The sequence below is a fragment of the Carassius gibelio genome, chromosome A16 (assembly GCF_023724105.1).
Source record: "Carassius gibelio isolate Cgi1373 ecotype wild population from Czech Republic chromosome A16, carGib1.2-hapl.c, whole genome shotgun sequence".
In the NCBI taxonomy this organism is placed as follows: domain Eukaryota; kingdom Metazoa; phylum Chordata; class Actinopteri; order Cypriniformes; family Cyprinidae; genus Carassius; species Carassius gibelio.
This window is the reverse complement of record NC_068386.1, coordinates 5,466,717-5,484,038: the sequence shown is the minus strand read 5'-3', so window position 1 is coordinate 5,484,038 and position 17,322 is coordinate 5,466,717. Positions and strand designations below refer to the sequence as shown.

The following is a 17,322-nucleotide window of genomic DNA, read 5'->3' as shown; positions in this document are numbered from 1 at the left end:
AACAACTTCATCTGCATGTGTATCCATCCTGATATTTAATTATAAATCCCGGTTAATTATCTGGCACTAGGTGTCGCTACATCCCATTCAGATTTACATGCAATAATGAATGCAACACAATGATGCTCTATTCTTGTTGTGTTCTTAGTCTTTATCTTTCTCTCTCAGTCAAGGCATGTTGCATTCACAGAAACAGAGATGTGTCTTACATGACTGACAACAATATTGTGCTTCAGGGCCAACAAGGCCCTTTTGCACCTCCACCAAACTATGACCCAAGTCCTTTAGAACCTCCACCGAAATACGATTTGTATTGTTCTGCACCTCTAGCAAACTACAACCCAAGTCCTTTAACAGCACCTCCAAATGACAATCCAAGTCCTTCTGCACCTCCACTAAGCTTGAACAGGTCTTTCTTAACCTCCGCCAAGCTACAATCCATGTCCTTCTACACCTTCAGTGAACTACTTGCTGGATATAATGTATACTATCCAAAAGATACACTTTTAAAACAGTGTGACAGTTTCACATTTCAGCATTTATTTGTGATAGCTCATAAGATTCTTTTATAAGTGTATATCTGTGTTTTCACAACCTTGGAAATGAGTTAGAAATTCTGTTTTAACAACATGTCACAGATACTAGCATTAAAGATCATACTGTATTTAATATTGTAATGTTAAACACATTTGTATGTTGTGTAAATATAAGCTGACATTATTCATCATAAAACATTATCAAAATAGTCTCTGCCAACATGTATTTGGTATTTTATGACATTTAATCAGCGGATGTGACTAAAAAGAAAAAAAAGGAACAAAAAGAAAAGAAAATTTTTTGTATTCTCTCATAAAGATTGTATGAGAGAATACATCCCAAATTAGTGGAAAGTTTCTTAAACATTCATTTTCAAAACCCCTTGTAGGGTCAAGGGGATGATGGAGCGTCTAAAAATGTTGAGCATTCTCAAATTTCTCAGAGGGAAAACACAGTAACGTGCTGTAAACATTAGTAAATGATATTGTTTACACATTGTACTCATTGCAGTTGATTATATTCGCCGTCTGCTGGAAACCACAAAGATTACTGACACTAGCTACAGACACAAAGGTCTCTTCCGCTGCAGTGTGAACACACACACACACACACACACACACACACAGTTTACCTCCTGCCTGTCACGTGAGAGTAACCGCGGGACCAGGTGGAGTTCCATAAACACAGAAACCTCACAGACGTGTTGAACTTCTTGTTCAACGAATATATATATATTCATTCCCTGTAGTCAGTTTTAAAAACATACCTGAAAACATACCAATCATGTGTCTGGTCAGTCAACTTAGTCAAATCCTTTTTTTACATTTTCCTCTCAACATGATGTATGGATGAAATGTGTTCACATGGATGTGAAACAAATGCGCCATATAGGTTCAAATCTCTATCTCGTCCTTTAGCATAGAGTGGCTCGCTGGCAAGGCATTATTCAGTTTTATGACAGAACCAGATCTAGTGTGACTGCACAAAATACTGTGATTGTACCCGACGCATCTGCACTGCCAACTTTTACAATTCAGTTTGTTATGTACTGCCATCAGAACACGGTCCAGCCAGACGATCCTATTATGAAGAGCTTCAAAAATTAGGGTGTGTGAACACAAATATATAATGATATTTATCATTCATCTGATCATAATGGTATTTAAAAATTTGCAAACCTCACTTCTATGCTCATCCTTCAAAAACTAACTCCACTGTTGTTTATATTCACCTGTTGCATAATATAAAAATAATTATAATAGTCCATGGGGTAAGACTAGATGTAACCTTAAATGGATGCACTTCACCTTTTTGTCAAATTATTGTTTTTAAAAGAATAAGAGACACAGATTTTGCTGTGAGAAACTTGAACTAGCATGAAACATAGCAAGTCTTAAACACATCAAATGTCTTCAAATGTGTGTGTGGTATATTTAATTCTTTGAAAATAAAGATAATGATGAGCATTTTTAAAGGTTAAGCATCTTGTTTAAGAAGAAATATAAGACTTTTATATTTTACCCTGTTTATTGCTTGAGTTCAGTTTTGGGTTCAAGCTCTCCATCAACAGCAAGCCTTATATCGCACAAGGATTAAACTCAATAAACAAAAAATGAAGACTAAAATACTTGTATACCTGTACTTTATATACCATGTCCCAGTGTTAATAACAAACATTGCTTGTTTTGCTTTTGAACCTTACTCAGCCATAAGGGAAAATTGCATTTACAATACAATAATAATGTTTAAACAATAAAATTTTATTTCATTGATGTTAAATGACATCGCCTTCTACCAGTAAAATTATAATCTATTTACACGTGCTTCACATTTTTGGAATCAAGAGGAGTATACTTTTAAGGCATCTTATAGTGAGCTCATTTTAAAATAGAATATATATATAAATTCAATTTAAAAATAGAATTGTACATCCACATGTTTTTTCTAAAGTCTTTTTGTCATTTCTAATGCATATTTTATAAATACAATAACTCAAAAGACCAAAGAGTCAGTGTGTCATGCATAAATGATTAAGTCCTTTTATGGGAAATATATTTTGTGGAGCTGTTGACCAGCACTGGAATACAGTATAAATGCCTTTTTCAAAAGATATTGATGATAGTGATAGGAGATGTTGGTGGATTTTGATATGAGAAAAACAACAGACAGTAAATCACAACTCATTCATTAAACAACATTTTAGTGTAGAGTCCACACAGATATTCTGAAATGTAAAAAAATTCACTTCACACAAATTTTATGTATTTATTTATTTTGAATTAATTGTTACCTATAGGTCTATAAAACATAACATGCCTACGTTGTTATAGTATTAGCTATGAATGTTATTATTCAAAAGTAACAGGTCATGCATTTCAATCATTCCTATTTAAAGGCTTGGAACTCATTAACTCATTTTGTTAGTTGAAGTTTTGGAGTATTCTGTTTTCAGAGTGTTAAAAACCTGTTATCATGGGACTGTTTTCACGACTAAAGAAAGTGTTTAAAGTAGAGCGAACACACGAATGGCTCGATGAAACGTCTGGTGGTGCTGATGCGATAGATGAAGGGAAAAAGAGGCAAGGAGACAAGAGAAAAAGAAGAGGTTTTGGAGATGTCGCCTTTTTCACTTTTTTCACCGAAGAGCTGGAACATACAACGTGGCTAAAGCTGAAAAAAGGGTACCTTGCAGGATCGTTTCTGAGACTTGGTAAAAACATAATGATATAAGTTTAGATTAAAGCGATTCTTAAAATTGTAAACTTTTAGCGTTCCTGTGTACTGGCCCAGAACAAAAATAAATAAATACAAATAAACTACGCAAACTTATTTAAAAACAAAACATAAATTAATGAAAATGACAAAAAAAACTTTAAAATCAAAATTAAAACAAAAAAAATTAGATTTAAGATTAAAAGATATTTTTATTAATATTAATAACAGCATCTCAATGATAATAAAATAACTTCTGATTCTTAAGATTGCTTAAGGTGTGATTATCAAATCAGGCAATATTTGTGAATTTATTTATTTCACAAATAAATAGATTTACATTGTCTAAAAAAGTTATTTGTCAGTATATATATATATATATATATATATATATATATATATATATATATATATATATATATATTGCTATTATAGAGGTCTTTGATCATCAAGAACCCCCACCCTCTGTAGTCCTCCCTGCTGTAGAAGAGCAGCTGGAGCAGGACGTCCTCCAACATCAGGACATCCACACTCCAGTTAGTTTGACTGAAGAGGACAAGTCGGAAGAGCTGGACAAGGGTACGATTACTGCCATAATCTAAAACAATGCACACATTCTCAGTTTTTCAACAGTTTGCCTAAATGAAGACCCACTCTAATTTGAGTATATTTCATTCATATTATTTATGTGATTCCATATTATTGTTATTCCCCTTTTAGATCAGACTTCTCTACAGCAAATTGTAGAGATTCATGATCTTTGAGAGGCTCCAGCCTCTGAAGTCCTCCGTGCTCCCGAGGACCAGCTGGAGCAGGACGTCCTCTAACCACACTCCAGATAGCTCGTCTGGAGAAGATGAAGCATAGGAGGCAAACAACAGTATGAATAATAAATACTATGAGAATTACAAAATTTGTTTCAAAATTCTGAAATGCATGAAAAATTAATGCTCAACATTCGTTCATCTTTTAATAGACCACATTTTTTGGCTATATGAATTCGGTCACAAGCTGGGTGAAAGAGGCTATGTGCATGCAGGAACTCGATGCAAGGATGGCCTGAAGGTTTCTTTCTTTTTTTTACAAAACTTTCCATACCTGTTCAGTATTCATGACAGGAATGATCTCTGTGCACATGCTAAGTCTTTATTCCTTGTTTTGTTGATCAGGTGGCTCTGAAAATGGCTGACAAGACACCAGATATGCCATATATCAGAGTTGTAAGTTGCCTGTACTCTATATTATGGCTTCTTGGTCACTGTTTTTAGTTTCTAACATCTTATATTATTGTTAATCTGAGAAAGCAACTGCATCTAAGCATCATATGTCCTTTCTTTTAGCCTGGTCATCCCAGACGGCTCCCCATAGAGATCGGCCTGACACTCATGGCCAGTAAGGGCCCCAGCGTTTCACAGATAATTAAACTCCTGGACTGGCAGGATGACCCGGACCACTACATCATGGTCTTTGAGTGGCTCATGCCTAGCATGAGCATGTTTAACTTCATGAAGCTCCGACAAAAGCTTGATGAGAAGATGGCACGACATGTTATGTGGTAGGTCATTCGTGCCACTAACATTTGCTGCGAGCGTGTTGTTTTCCATCGTGATATTAAATTGGAGAACCTCCTGGTGAATAATTTTTCCTTCCTGGCCACCACCCTATTAGAACAAACCTTAAACATAATGTACCACTTGAAAACCACAGATTCATGATAAATTAATGATTCAGTCTTGCATTTATTCAAATATTAAGAAAATGATCGCCTCAGAGAAGTAGCACAACAGGGATTTTAGTTTTAAATAATTTAATACTTTTTAAAATTATTTGGTTTACTACATTTGACCTGTGTATCACACTAAACATACAAAATAACAAGAAATAGTTAATCCATAATCCATTAAATGATGCACTGACAGTGTAACAGTGACCCTTCTATGTGAATGGAGAGCAGAACACTGGGGTACGGCTCAAACTACCCAACAACAGATGGAGGTCAATTGTGTACAGCACCTAAAACACCCTTTACACTATTAACATCTTTTCAGGTACACTTGAACACAATTTCAACTCATTTAAATGTTTTTGTACAGCAGGTCAGAAATAATGGAGATATTTAGATACAAACATTTAGAAACAAATCAAACTCCCGGTTATCTCACTTGTGTGTTAAATGAAAAGAGGAGAATCGCTAAAATCAATGAATACACGGCAAAGTGCCAAGATTCTCGTAATTGCACCAGGATTACAAATAGCTAGGTAGTCAGAGATCTGGATTTCAGTCGGACAGTTGTGTTTTATCACCATTGTTTTCAGGAAGATTGCTGTAGCCACTGAGCTCCGGCTGTTCGTATATTATTTCCTACAAACATCCTGGAACACAAAAGCTACGTCCAAGTGAAAATGCACCACCAACAATTCTGTATTAAACATTAAAATTTGTTTCAATAAAAATAAAAAATGACAAGAATAAAACCCTACAGGCATAAAAAAATATTCCTCTTTTTGTTTTCATAATACATTTCAAGTACACTAAAAGTTTAATTCACATCAAGTAAAGAACATCTCAAAGCAGAAGCACTAAATTCACTCACATCATAAGCTTGAGTTAAACTATGTGTTTGACACGGATACACTGTGCACTGCAGCTCTTTAGGGAAATTGATTCTCATGTATTTTGTGCAGAGATTCCTCCTCTGAATGTAAACTGAGCTCCAAGCTCGTCTTTAACTATTTGCAGCATGTTACCACAGACACACATCCAAGTGATTGTTCACATTCACAATAATAATATGAAATCAGTGCTGAGGCAGCATAGAATATTGCACGTTCAAACGCTTGAGACACATTTGTATTCTGTACAGTATGTACACAATATCTGTGCTCTGTGTCTCTCTCCCCTCCACTGAGTTGGGTCAGGGTGGATCTGTGTGGTTTTGGATGGGCTTGGTAGAGTTTCTTTGGGATTTTGAGTTTCAAGAATTGCACTTCACTTATTTTGTATCACTTAGAAGACTTTAAGAAAGATAAACGACCCATCCAAAAGCCCTGAAACATGCAGTATGTTTAACTGGTACAATTATGTTTTTAGTTATATAGCTTTTTTTAATGTTTATATGCTAATTGATTCCTCTAGTATTTCATTGCACTTTGATAATGCAATTAAATTTTCTTCAGAAATGTGTTCATCATCTAACACTATTGTTTGTTACAGGAATATTTATCAGACATCTCCGATACTCTAGTGTACTACCAGTGGGGGAAAAAAAAGGAAGCTTGTCATTGCCAAATTAAAAATCCTTCAAGGACTACAACTCCTAACCTTCAGTCCAAAACAATCACGCAGTAATAAATATTGCATTAAAAAGAATTGAGCACTATTATGTACAAGTAAAATTAATCTCACATTTGAATGTGAAACTATTGAATCAATTTAGCTGTTCTGTAATGGCAGAAGAAATTAATTTTAGAGAAATTTTGAACTACATTTGATGTTGAGGGATGTGCATTTTATCAGGAATATTAAGAGTATTAACACAATTATTCCACAGGATCATCACAGAAAAAAAAAACATGCAAAATTGTGCTTTTAGGTTTACATCAGCTTATTGGGACTCTTATTGTAATAATTTTACCTTATTTACCCCTAAAAATGTAAAATAGTAACTAAAGTGTATATATTACTATTCTTAGGTACAAATATGCACATTTTGGGGGTAGATAAAGTATAAATGGGTCCTTTTATGGGTTACCTTCCCATCAACAAGCAACTGTACCCCCTAAATGTAAGATTTTTGCATTTTTGTTATCTGACAGTGCGCAACAATAAGAAGGCTGATAGCCATAACAGCGCTAATACTTAGAGAAACCTGTAGAACACAAAATCTGTGCGTTTTTTTATCTGAGGGTTGCAGCAATTTCAAACACCAACAGCACTTCGATTGACACTAATGGGTCCATCTTCAAGTATTCTTAATGATCAAGGAATAATCATAAATAACATTAGAAGGGTCTCCAAATTGGGAATAACTGATCCCTTTTATGATCTTGAATGACCGTGACTCATTTTCTCTTTCACTGTCTGGATTTGCAGATGTGTTTGTCTCCACAATGCATATTTTTGATGTATGTATTGATTTCTAAAGGAGCTAAACTGGACCAGAGAAGGTTTGCCTCAAAGATGATGTAGATGAACCCGGTGATGAAAAATCTCGGCCAGCTCCGACTCTCTTGTTTTTCTTCTCTCTTGCCCTCAATCTCCATTCATTTCCATCACCTTTTCTGTGAGGATTTCCCGGAAAGTCGAAAGCTGCTTCATCTGCTCTGTCTGCATCGAGTGTCTTCTCATCAGTTTCTTCTTCATCTTGAAATCTGGTCCACGTTTTGGGGATGTTGGCGCAACCGGCAGCAGGATCTTGCTCCCAGAGTGAACGGGAGATGTGGGCTTTCCATTGGCTCGGATATCAGGAATTGGTCGCTGAGGGTTGACGTTGAGAGGAGGAAGGAACCCAGGTCTTGTGTGGGAGATGTGGTCCAAAAGGAGAGTGCCTGATCCCCGCCTTTCCAACAGTCCTGTTGGACGTCGCCGCATTGTGATAGGAGACACAGAGTTGGGAATGCTCTCCAGAGACTCTCGAGAAGAGCTGGTGAGCAGCGACAAGGGAGAGGCATTGTACTTGCGGCGCTCCACTGAGACACGTCCAGAATCTGGAGATCCGGGGATGGAGGCAGGGCACAGGTGGGTGTCCGACTCGTAGTGTTCCATGCGGGTGAGTTTGGGGTGTGGTAAGCCACGGATCCCCGTCGGTGCCTGAGCAACATTGTCCTGAGTCTCAGGGGCCGTGTTTCTACGATACAGTGACTGATGCTGATGGACTTTATCCGCCCAGGAAGAGCCACACAAGGCTGCATAGTCTTCCGAACAGGACCGGTCCATCAGCTTTGGAGAAGATGGGTCATGGGTCTCAATACTGTGCCTTCGGGACAGGAGAGGTCTACCTGGACCAGAAACTGTCATCCCATTCATCTCCGAAACCAACTTGTCCTCCTCTGTTAAATCACCCTCTATCCGCTCTGCTCTCTCAGCAAGAACAGAAGGAGCCACCAGACCCCATGGTTCAGAGTTGAGTCTTTTCAGAAGCTTACGAGGTGGTGGTCTCCTCTCCCCTTGTGGTCTGCTGGAGGGTAGTGGGAGTACTGAAGTCATGGCGAAGCTGAAGATACCTTCCTCCTCCTCACCGGGGGCAGAGCCAGAGGTATGGATCTCCACCTCAGATGGAGACATGCAAGCAGGGGAGAGCTTGTCCACTATACCCGGAGAAGGTGGGGAGTTCAGGTATTGTTTGGTCTTTTTAGTACCAGAGGGAGATGTATCGGTAGTAATTATGATAACCTCTTTACCTTTGGCTTTGCAGGCATCCAGCAGAACCTGGAGAGTATCCCTGTCACCCTTATTGATGGCGTGTACAAGTGCTGAGGCCCCAGAGTAATCCTTCAAGCTGGGATCAGCGCCGTTTTCCAGTAGCAGTGACACCACCTCTTTGCCTGCCTGTTCTGCACACGCATGCATCAGGGCAGTCCGACCTGATTTGTCGGGGATGTTCGGGTCTGCTCCCTTCTCAAGCAGGTACCGCACCATCCTCTGCCGGTTCTGTGGTTCATCGTATCCCGCCAGACAGGCTGCTATTATGGGCGTCTCCCCTCGCTCATTCCCTTCATTTATATAGGCTCCGCCCTCCAGGAGGAGGCGAGTGAGGCGGAGTTTACCTTGGAATACTGCCTTCAGAAGTGCATTGCCCTCTGTGTGCAAGGCCCCTCCATCACCCATGATGTCTCGCTGTCCACCTCTAAAATCCCAGAACCCCTCTCCTCCTCCGGCCTCAGAACTGTTGGGACATCCCAGCTCAGACTCTGGTGAACCTGGAATGAAAACAAATAAAAGTGATTTATCATGGGGGTTGTTTTACATTTGACTATGGACCTTTTTCACATTTCTGGGTTTCTCAGTAGCGGAAGTCACCATAGTTGGGTTAACTTAAAGAGCAGTAAATGGGAGAGTACCACAAATATATTTTTGCATTCCCATTTGCTGAAATAGCAAAAGCAAAACTTCTCAATAGTGTTTTCATAACTTTTAATAAAAGATAAAAATTGTGAGAGACTGATAACGGCAGTCAGAAGAGAGAACAATAAAATTTACCATCTCTCCCATAGACGCTGCATTTCAAAACACCTTTGCATTATCATTAACGTTTTTTTTTTTTTTTTTTTGAAGTAAAGGTGACATAATACAAATAATAATGTAATGTAATAATGTCTGTCTGCCTGCTTGCCTGTATGTCTGTATGTCTGTCTGTCTGTCTTTCTGTATTTCTGTCTGTCTATCTATCTATCTATCTATCTATCTATCTATCTATCTATCTATCTATCTATCTATCTATCTATCTCTTTCCTTTTTTTAAATGAGGCTTTGTCAAGCCAACATTTAAACATTCGACACATTTTAGTCTGAAATCTAAAATTATTTTGATCAGATTCAAAACCTCATTATCCACAGCACACAAAACTCTCTAATTTATCTATACTGTCTCACTAGTAACATTTAACTATGAGCTTAAAGCATTAACTAAAATGAATGTATACAGCCTTATTGTAAGGTGTTGCCATCTTACTCGGTTGTGTTCTGAACACAGTGTCTTGTGGACTGACACTTGTACTACCCAGTACTCTTAAACACAGTCTCCCCTCCGTCTTTTCTGTAATGAAGGCAGGAGAGAGATGATAATGGTCTAGTAAAGAAAAGAAAATGTAATTCCTGAGTGGTGCAAAGAGCATCAAGACATGTAACGAGCTCAGTCAGCTCTGCAAATGTACAAATCATTTATGACATGCATTCATCTTACACACAGATACCAGGCATTTACTAACACAAAAATTATGTTGTTTGAAATTATTTTTCATTTGTTATCAGATATATTACAATTGCAAGGTACGGTAAATAAACCATAATTCAAATGCTTAACAATTGTTCTTGAGAGAACAGGATTTTGTTTGGACTGAAAAAAAAAATGTGCTAGTTATAATGTGAAACATGATCATAATACCTAAAATATCCCATGCTTTCGGGTGCACATTCACCCTCAATCAGAAACATTCCCATCATGCAATCCTTTAGCTATATGGAACGTAGGCCATCAGATCATTACACTAACTATCTTGGTAAGATGATTAGAACAAACGACAGGGGGTTTGGCAGGAGGGCATCCATTCCAATAATAGCATAATTAACATGCTGCATCCTTCAAAATCAGCTTGAACCAATTTGAAATTCATTGAGCCCAAAGTCACATAGCATACTGATATAAGCACTGTGAGGACAAAGCTCTGCCTCTTCTCAAACAGAAACTGAGCTACATAAACCGGGAGGAAAGGTGAATGAAATTGGTTTGCCTTTAAGTTGGCGGTCGATCATGTATTGTCACGGAGAGTTGTCAGGGAGGTTCAGCTATGGATGCTGGTGACGTTAAGAGAGTTATTATCTGCGCAAGGTCAAAAAACGAACATGTTATATATTGTATTTTCTTGCTTTTTATGTTCATATTCCTTCACAGTCGGATTAACTGGAGACAATGAGACCTATATTCTTCTATATATAATTTGTTTGATTTATTTGTCTTCCTCTAGCTCCATGCACTCCTGAGCACTGTTATAAAGCAGAGACCTATGCAGGCCCAGGACAACACATTATGGATAACAGCCCATTACAGTATAGATAATTATAACGTTTGACAAACTATTTATGAAAAAAATTTATCACAGTTTCCACAGAAATATAAAGCAGCAACTGCTTCGACATTGGTGGTTATAATCAGTGTTTCTTGGGCACCAAATCTGATCAGATTTCTGAAGAATCATGTGACACTGAAGACTGGAGTAATGCCTACTGAAGATTCAGCTTTGTATCAATTACAATACTATTTTTGATTGAAAAATGCAGCAAGAGACATCTTTACAAAACATTAAAAATATATAATAAATAAATACATAAACGTGTATTGTATTGCCTAATTAATTGACATTTTTATATACAATGCATTTTACCTGTGCTTTGACAGGCTTTAAATAGCTGATAAATAAAAACAGTCTCTAGGAAGTGATGATTCCTGTGTTGCACCCAGTGCTGCTTTACAAAACACTGCATATATCATCTGCATATGCCAGGATCTGTGGTTTAAAAGAAATGGCCTGAGGATGGAAAAATACATTTTTCCTTTAAACCTTTATATATTTACATTATATTGTAACTTGACCTCAACAACTACCCCTAAAATTGACCAGCCCCCAAGAAATAGAGTCAGTGCTTCCTACTCTATCTCTGGCAATGTGAAAAACATTGGGAACGTCAAGAGTGTGTACAAGCTGTGCAGAATTAATATCCTCCTGAAACACACCAACACACCCACCGAACCCAAGCTGCTCCTCCTGCCTGCCTTCTTAAGGAATTCTCTGTGATTTCTGAGCCAGCTCAGCCCAGAAAAGCAAGAGGAATGCTGTTTTTGCATACTGATTATGGGAAGTATAGAGGAACATTGATAAAAGAACTGTACTTTGAAAATGTAATCGCAAAAAAATCCATCTTTAAGAGACTGGGGTCTCCAGGATTCGAGACGGTGAGGTTAATCTCCTGTCTCACACACACACGGTGCAGCATGGATGACTCATCTCCATGATAGACTCACTAGAGAGATGTGGCGGACATCGTCTCTCAGGAGATCATCCTGCTGAAACCCACAGGCCTCCTTACATGCATCCTGACCTGACATGTGCATTGTGACCAGTGTGTTTTAAATGATCCAGAGAGAATTAAAGAGGAAAAAAGGAAAAAAGGGTGGATGGGGGGGGGGAGTCTTCATTTAGGGTATGTTTAAATGACTGATGTATTAAAAATGGAAAAGCTTTTACTTTGCGTTTTAAAACGTTTAGATGAAAACATTGTCAAAATGATTCCAATTCAAACATATCTGTGAGAACAGGTTTAAAAAATAAATAAACCGAGACAATGACAATTCAAAAACCTGCAAGTGGAAATTTGTTTTCAAAGGTTTGCATTTTCAAGCCCCCAAAACATAGTTAGTGTGTAACAAATGACTTTGTATACTGATAATATTGTTGGCATTGTGATTGTTGGCTTAATAATAATAATTCCTTACATTTATATAGTGCTTTTCTAGGCACTCAAAGCACTTTACATAGTCAGGGGGTTTCTCCTTATCCACCACCAGTGTGCAGCATCCACCTGGATTATGCAACGGCAGCCATATTGCGCCAGAATGCCCACCACACACCAGCTTACTGGTGGAGAGGAGACAGCGTGATGAAGTCAATCAGCAGATATGGGGATTGTTAGGAGGCCATGATGGTCAGGGGCCAATGGGCGAATTTAGCCAGGATGCCGAGGTCACACCTCCACTCTTTTCTGGGATTTTTACTGACCACAGAGAGTCAGGACCTCGGTTTAACTTCTCATCTGAAAGACAGTGCTTGTTGACAGTATAGTGTCCCCATCGCTACACCGGGGCGCAAGGACCCACACAGACCACAGGGTGAGCACCCCCTGCTGGCCTCACTAGCACCTCTTCCAGCAGCAACCTAGTTTTCTCAGGAGGTCTCCCATCCAGGTACTGACCAGGCTCAGCCCTGCTTAGCTTCAGTGGGAAACCGGTCTTGGGCTCCAGGGTGATATGGCTGCCAGCTTATGCTCTATATTTTAACTTGCTTAGAATAAAAGCGTCTGCTAACTGCATTAAATTAATCTGTTAATTTCAAGACCTTTATTTTGAAGTTTAATACTATTCCTCTTGTCTGTGAACATAGTTTACAGAGTTCTTTGCTTAATCATTGGTCTGTAAAAACATTCCTCATGTTTCCCTTGTCTTTGGTCAAGTAATCAGTTTCACAGTGAAACTCACAATGTTTTATGATATTAAGAACTAAATTGCAGTTTATTTTGTGATTTTCATTTCAATTTAGATTGAACAGTTGAAACAGTTTCCTATGTAGACAGCTTTTTTTGGTTTTATAGCAGAGCTAATGTATATGGATATATGTATAAAATATGCATACTCCAGCATCTGTGATTTGTAAATAATAAATTGTACTCTAATGTAATTTGCATACTTTATAGATACTCTAGAACCACAACTGTTATTTATACACAGATTGATTAAACAAGCAACACCTGGTACGATTCAGGGAGAGATTGAGAACACTACATTTGCCGATGTTTTTTTGCAAATTGACTTATGTTGCATTGAAGGTATACACTTGATCAGTTTTGTCTTTAACCCCATAAAACACAGGCACAAAACCACAATAACCTTTGCATTCTGTAGATAAAGGTTCTTCTCAGAACTATTGATGCAAATAAAGAACCTTTATTTTTAAGAGTGAACTTATTTGCAGCTATGTTTGGAATTCACTCAGGCTAAATAACCATTAGGCAAATGCTGCAGATGATTATGCTTAATAATTGGAGAGAAACTAGAAATATGATTTATGGATTTATTGATGCATATCAAGCAGCTTTATGACTTCCATAACTGATTCTGTTATTTTCCTGTTAATCACTGTAAAGCTGCTTTGACACAATCTATGTATAAAGCACTGTAGAAATAAAGGTGACTTGACTTTACTCATTTTCTCTTGCATCCATTATGTATTGAAGAATGTCAGGATGACCAGTCAATATTTGATGTGTAAATATATCAGATATTTCCTACACTGTTTGAACAAATGCATCCAATTTTAATCATTTGAAAAATGACAGAAGCAGACTGCCCAAAGATTGAATCTGACAGATAAATTGGATTTATGTGCCATCTGATCAAAGCTTTTGTCCTTTCCAGAATTCCCTATGGACCTTTGAGTGTGTACACATCAGTATAGTGGAGAGCCATTCGACATGACCAAAATAAACATGCCAATTTTGCAGCATGTTGAATAGCACTTGCAGAGGGTCTGCATTTCAGCACCCCACGGGTGGAGGGAGGTGACATACCGAGCTGTCTAGTTGGGACAAATTGTATCTAATTCTCCATGCTTTTCCTGACAGAAGATGGAAATGAATAGCATGTCTTCAATCTCACGCCTCTGAGAGCCCCCACCCCTGGCTTTGTGTTTTACAGAACAACAGTGTGTGTGTGACTCAAGGCTACATTGGGGCCCATGACTAGAAGGGGCTGCGCAGTCAAGCGTTATTGCCCCACCGAGAGTGCCGTGGTGCCTTTGAGCCACTGTTTGCCTCATTAGATCACACGGATCGAGGAAGGTCCAATCACTTTTACAGCAGCTGAGTGAAATGCATCCATCAGTGTTGCACCGATGACCCTTTGACCCAGTCGCATCAGAACCGCTGAGGCAATTCATCACTCATATTGGCAGCTTCAAAGAGAACCATCCTGCAGAAGGGCAATGAGATTATCTCTTTCATACTAAGTGTCCTAAGCGATCCTGCCATGTCCTATGAACTGTTGTACATTTATTCCGTATTGTTACTGTGGAATGTTTAGGTCATGCTGTCATTTTTAATTCCTTACATGTCGTGCCAAGTTCATTTTTCTTCTACACTTGGTCTTTAATGAGATGAATGACAGCTAAACCACTTGACTTGACTAGACTGAGTGTTCAGTGATTTACAGAGCTGAGACTGAAATTCTCCAATTCGAGAGCAATCTGTCTCCTTTCACATAACTGCACACAATCGCATACCACTGCATTCTTCACTGCCCTCGAAAAGCAGATCTGAGAAATAAAAAAAGGTTTTATGCAGACAGGAAAGCGACTTCATGTGATCAATGCAGAAATACGATTATTTATATACTGTCCAACATATAGGGGATACATCATGCATTTAGGATCATTATGTTTGTTTTTACCATTGTGATATCTCATTGAACAGTAAAAATATTGTCCAATTATTTTATTTTATTGTAAAAAACGAAACAAATTGTGCAACAAATAATATACGAGCATAATGAATAAAAACTTAACATCTTTTTTTTCACATGGCATTCATAACTTAGTATTTTATATTACAATAATGAGAACTGGGGTGTAAGATGTACTTAACTGTCAAGAAAATCAAGAATCCTAACCATTCTAAAAATAGGCTTCATTTTCTGTATGCAAAATAAAATTACTTTTGTGGAGTGAAGTATGACTAGGGCATCTTTTTGCATTTTTTGTGAGCTTCTCCTACATACCTTATCTACTAAAAGAATGTATGCATCATAGTATTTACACAGTGCTTCAATAAACTCCAAGATTACCATGGTACATGTCCAAAAACATGGTATTGCCATTGCTGTTCAAAAACCTTGTTAACAGCATATTCATTCCAGTACAATGATATTATTTTCTTCTAATATAAACAAGTAACATGTTTTGATTCTGCAAGTGGAAATTTTGCTCAAAACATACTGAATGCTTTTTATATGTGTCGCTGTCCGCGGTGCTGAATGTCATTCGCAAAGCGGAGCAGATACAGATTTTGAAGCGTTACAGACCCGACTCACATCTCCAGCTGCAAATATCTTCAGCTCAGGACTATTTTTAGTCTTAAAGCATCAAAATTGGCGTCTATTCACGTCAGCTCTCTGCCTGACGCAAAGCTTCAGCGTCCACAAATGAACTTCCAAACAGCAGACACACACTTCAAGCTTCTGTTAGAGCAAACTTGCACCAATCACCACATAAACGCTCAAATTGTAAGTTTTTGTCAAGTGAAAAAAAAGCGTCTTGAGGAAATGCCAGCAGACATTCAGTGTAACTGAGAATCCGAATTGCGGTGCATGAATTCGCAACGAACGCTCATAAAGGCTTATGAACAGCTGCAGTCACATGCACATCGGTCCTCCAACTCACACCTAAAATAAGCAACCAGCAACCATTTCTGATCAGCGCACATGCCAACAGAAAATCGTTAGCATGCTTCACAACATCGAAAGACTCGAATATTGCTCTAAGTGGTTTGCTGCGTAAATAATAAGAAAGACCGTGCAATGGAATGTTAATATATCTCTTCAGTTATGACCACGCTCAGTTGAGAATGATACAAAATTAAAATGAAATAATAATAATACATGTTATCTTAAACATGACAAGCATTTTGAAAGCAACATTTGCAGGATAGTATCTTGACAGAGTCTCACCGTGTATCTGCGGTATTCACTCCATCAGAGCGGGTGATTTTAGCCCGAGAATCCAGCTGCTGTCTGCTGATCCCGGTGTCTTACACCCCCCACATCATCTCTCCTCCCGCGACCGAGAGTTTGGGAGACTCTGCGGGGGCGTGGAGTGGGCAGTGAGCTGATGCGAGGCTCCCACGATCACGCACAGACGCACTGATGTCCAGCTTCACCGAGCAAACACTGACTGACGGACTGACTGACTGTTCACATGCACATGACCATCTCCGCTTGCGGTGAATTTATTAGATTATTTCAATTCTTTAATCATTTTAAGTTTATCATTGTATGATTCCCTGATATTATTTATTGATTTATATTATTTTATTGGTATTTTTTTATGCACCCATGCATCTGTGCCATAGTGTGCTGTTTCTCACAAGCAGATGAAGATAATTTGATGCAGAAAATGTAAATGAGTTTAATAATAATAACAGTTTTGTCTACGAAATAGACTAAATTTAGCTTGTTGTGATTTGATACATGAAAACATTTAAGCATTGTGTGTATTCGCTTTACATGCATTGCCAAGTTAAGGCTGCTCAGAGCAGGCTCTAAATTCCTGCTTAAAGGCGCAATGGCGCATTAAACCCATGCAAAATATAAAATATGCCTGCCTTGACCCACTTAAATACCCTTTTATGAATGTAAATGATGCAGCATTGGTGCAGCCTGTTGTTGTCATGACAGAGCATTTATTTTAGAATTTAGCATGTTCTATATTCATAATTTTATTTTTGAAGTACTTTAATGACATACTTGTGCAATCTTTGTAAATGCATGTATGCAGCCTCCATGTCAGCTTTGCAGAGTAAAGAAGGCATATATT

The 17,322-nt window shown here is 38.1% G+C and overlaps 1 protein-coding gene across 1 annotated transcript; it reads right to left on the bottom strand.

Moving 5' to 3' along the window:
- Positions 1 to 5,644: 5,644 nt before the first annotated feature.
- LOC128030409 (ankyrin repeat domain-containing protein 34A-like) lies at positions 5,645 to 16,688 on the bottom strand. The gene is made up of 2 exons (XM_052618014.1): positions 16,458 to 16,688; positions 5,645 to 9,168 (listed from the first exon to the last, which is right to left on the bottom strand). Exon 2 carries the CDS (start codon positions 9,074 to 9,076, stop codon positions 7,502 to 7,504), a length of 1,575 nt encoding a protein of 524 aa, XP_052473974.1. The 5' UTR covers positions 9,077 to 9,168; positions 16,458 to 16,688; the 3' UTR covers positions 5,645 to 7,501.
- Between the last annotated feature and the right edge of the window lie 634 nt (positions 16,689 to 17,322).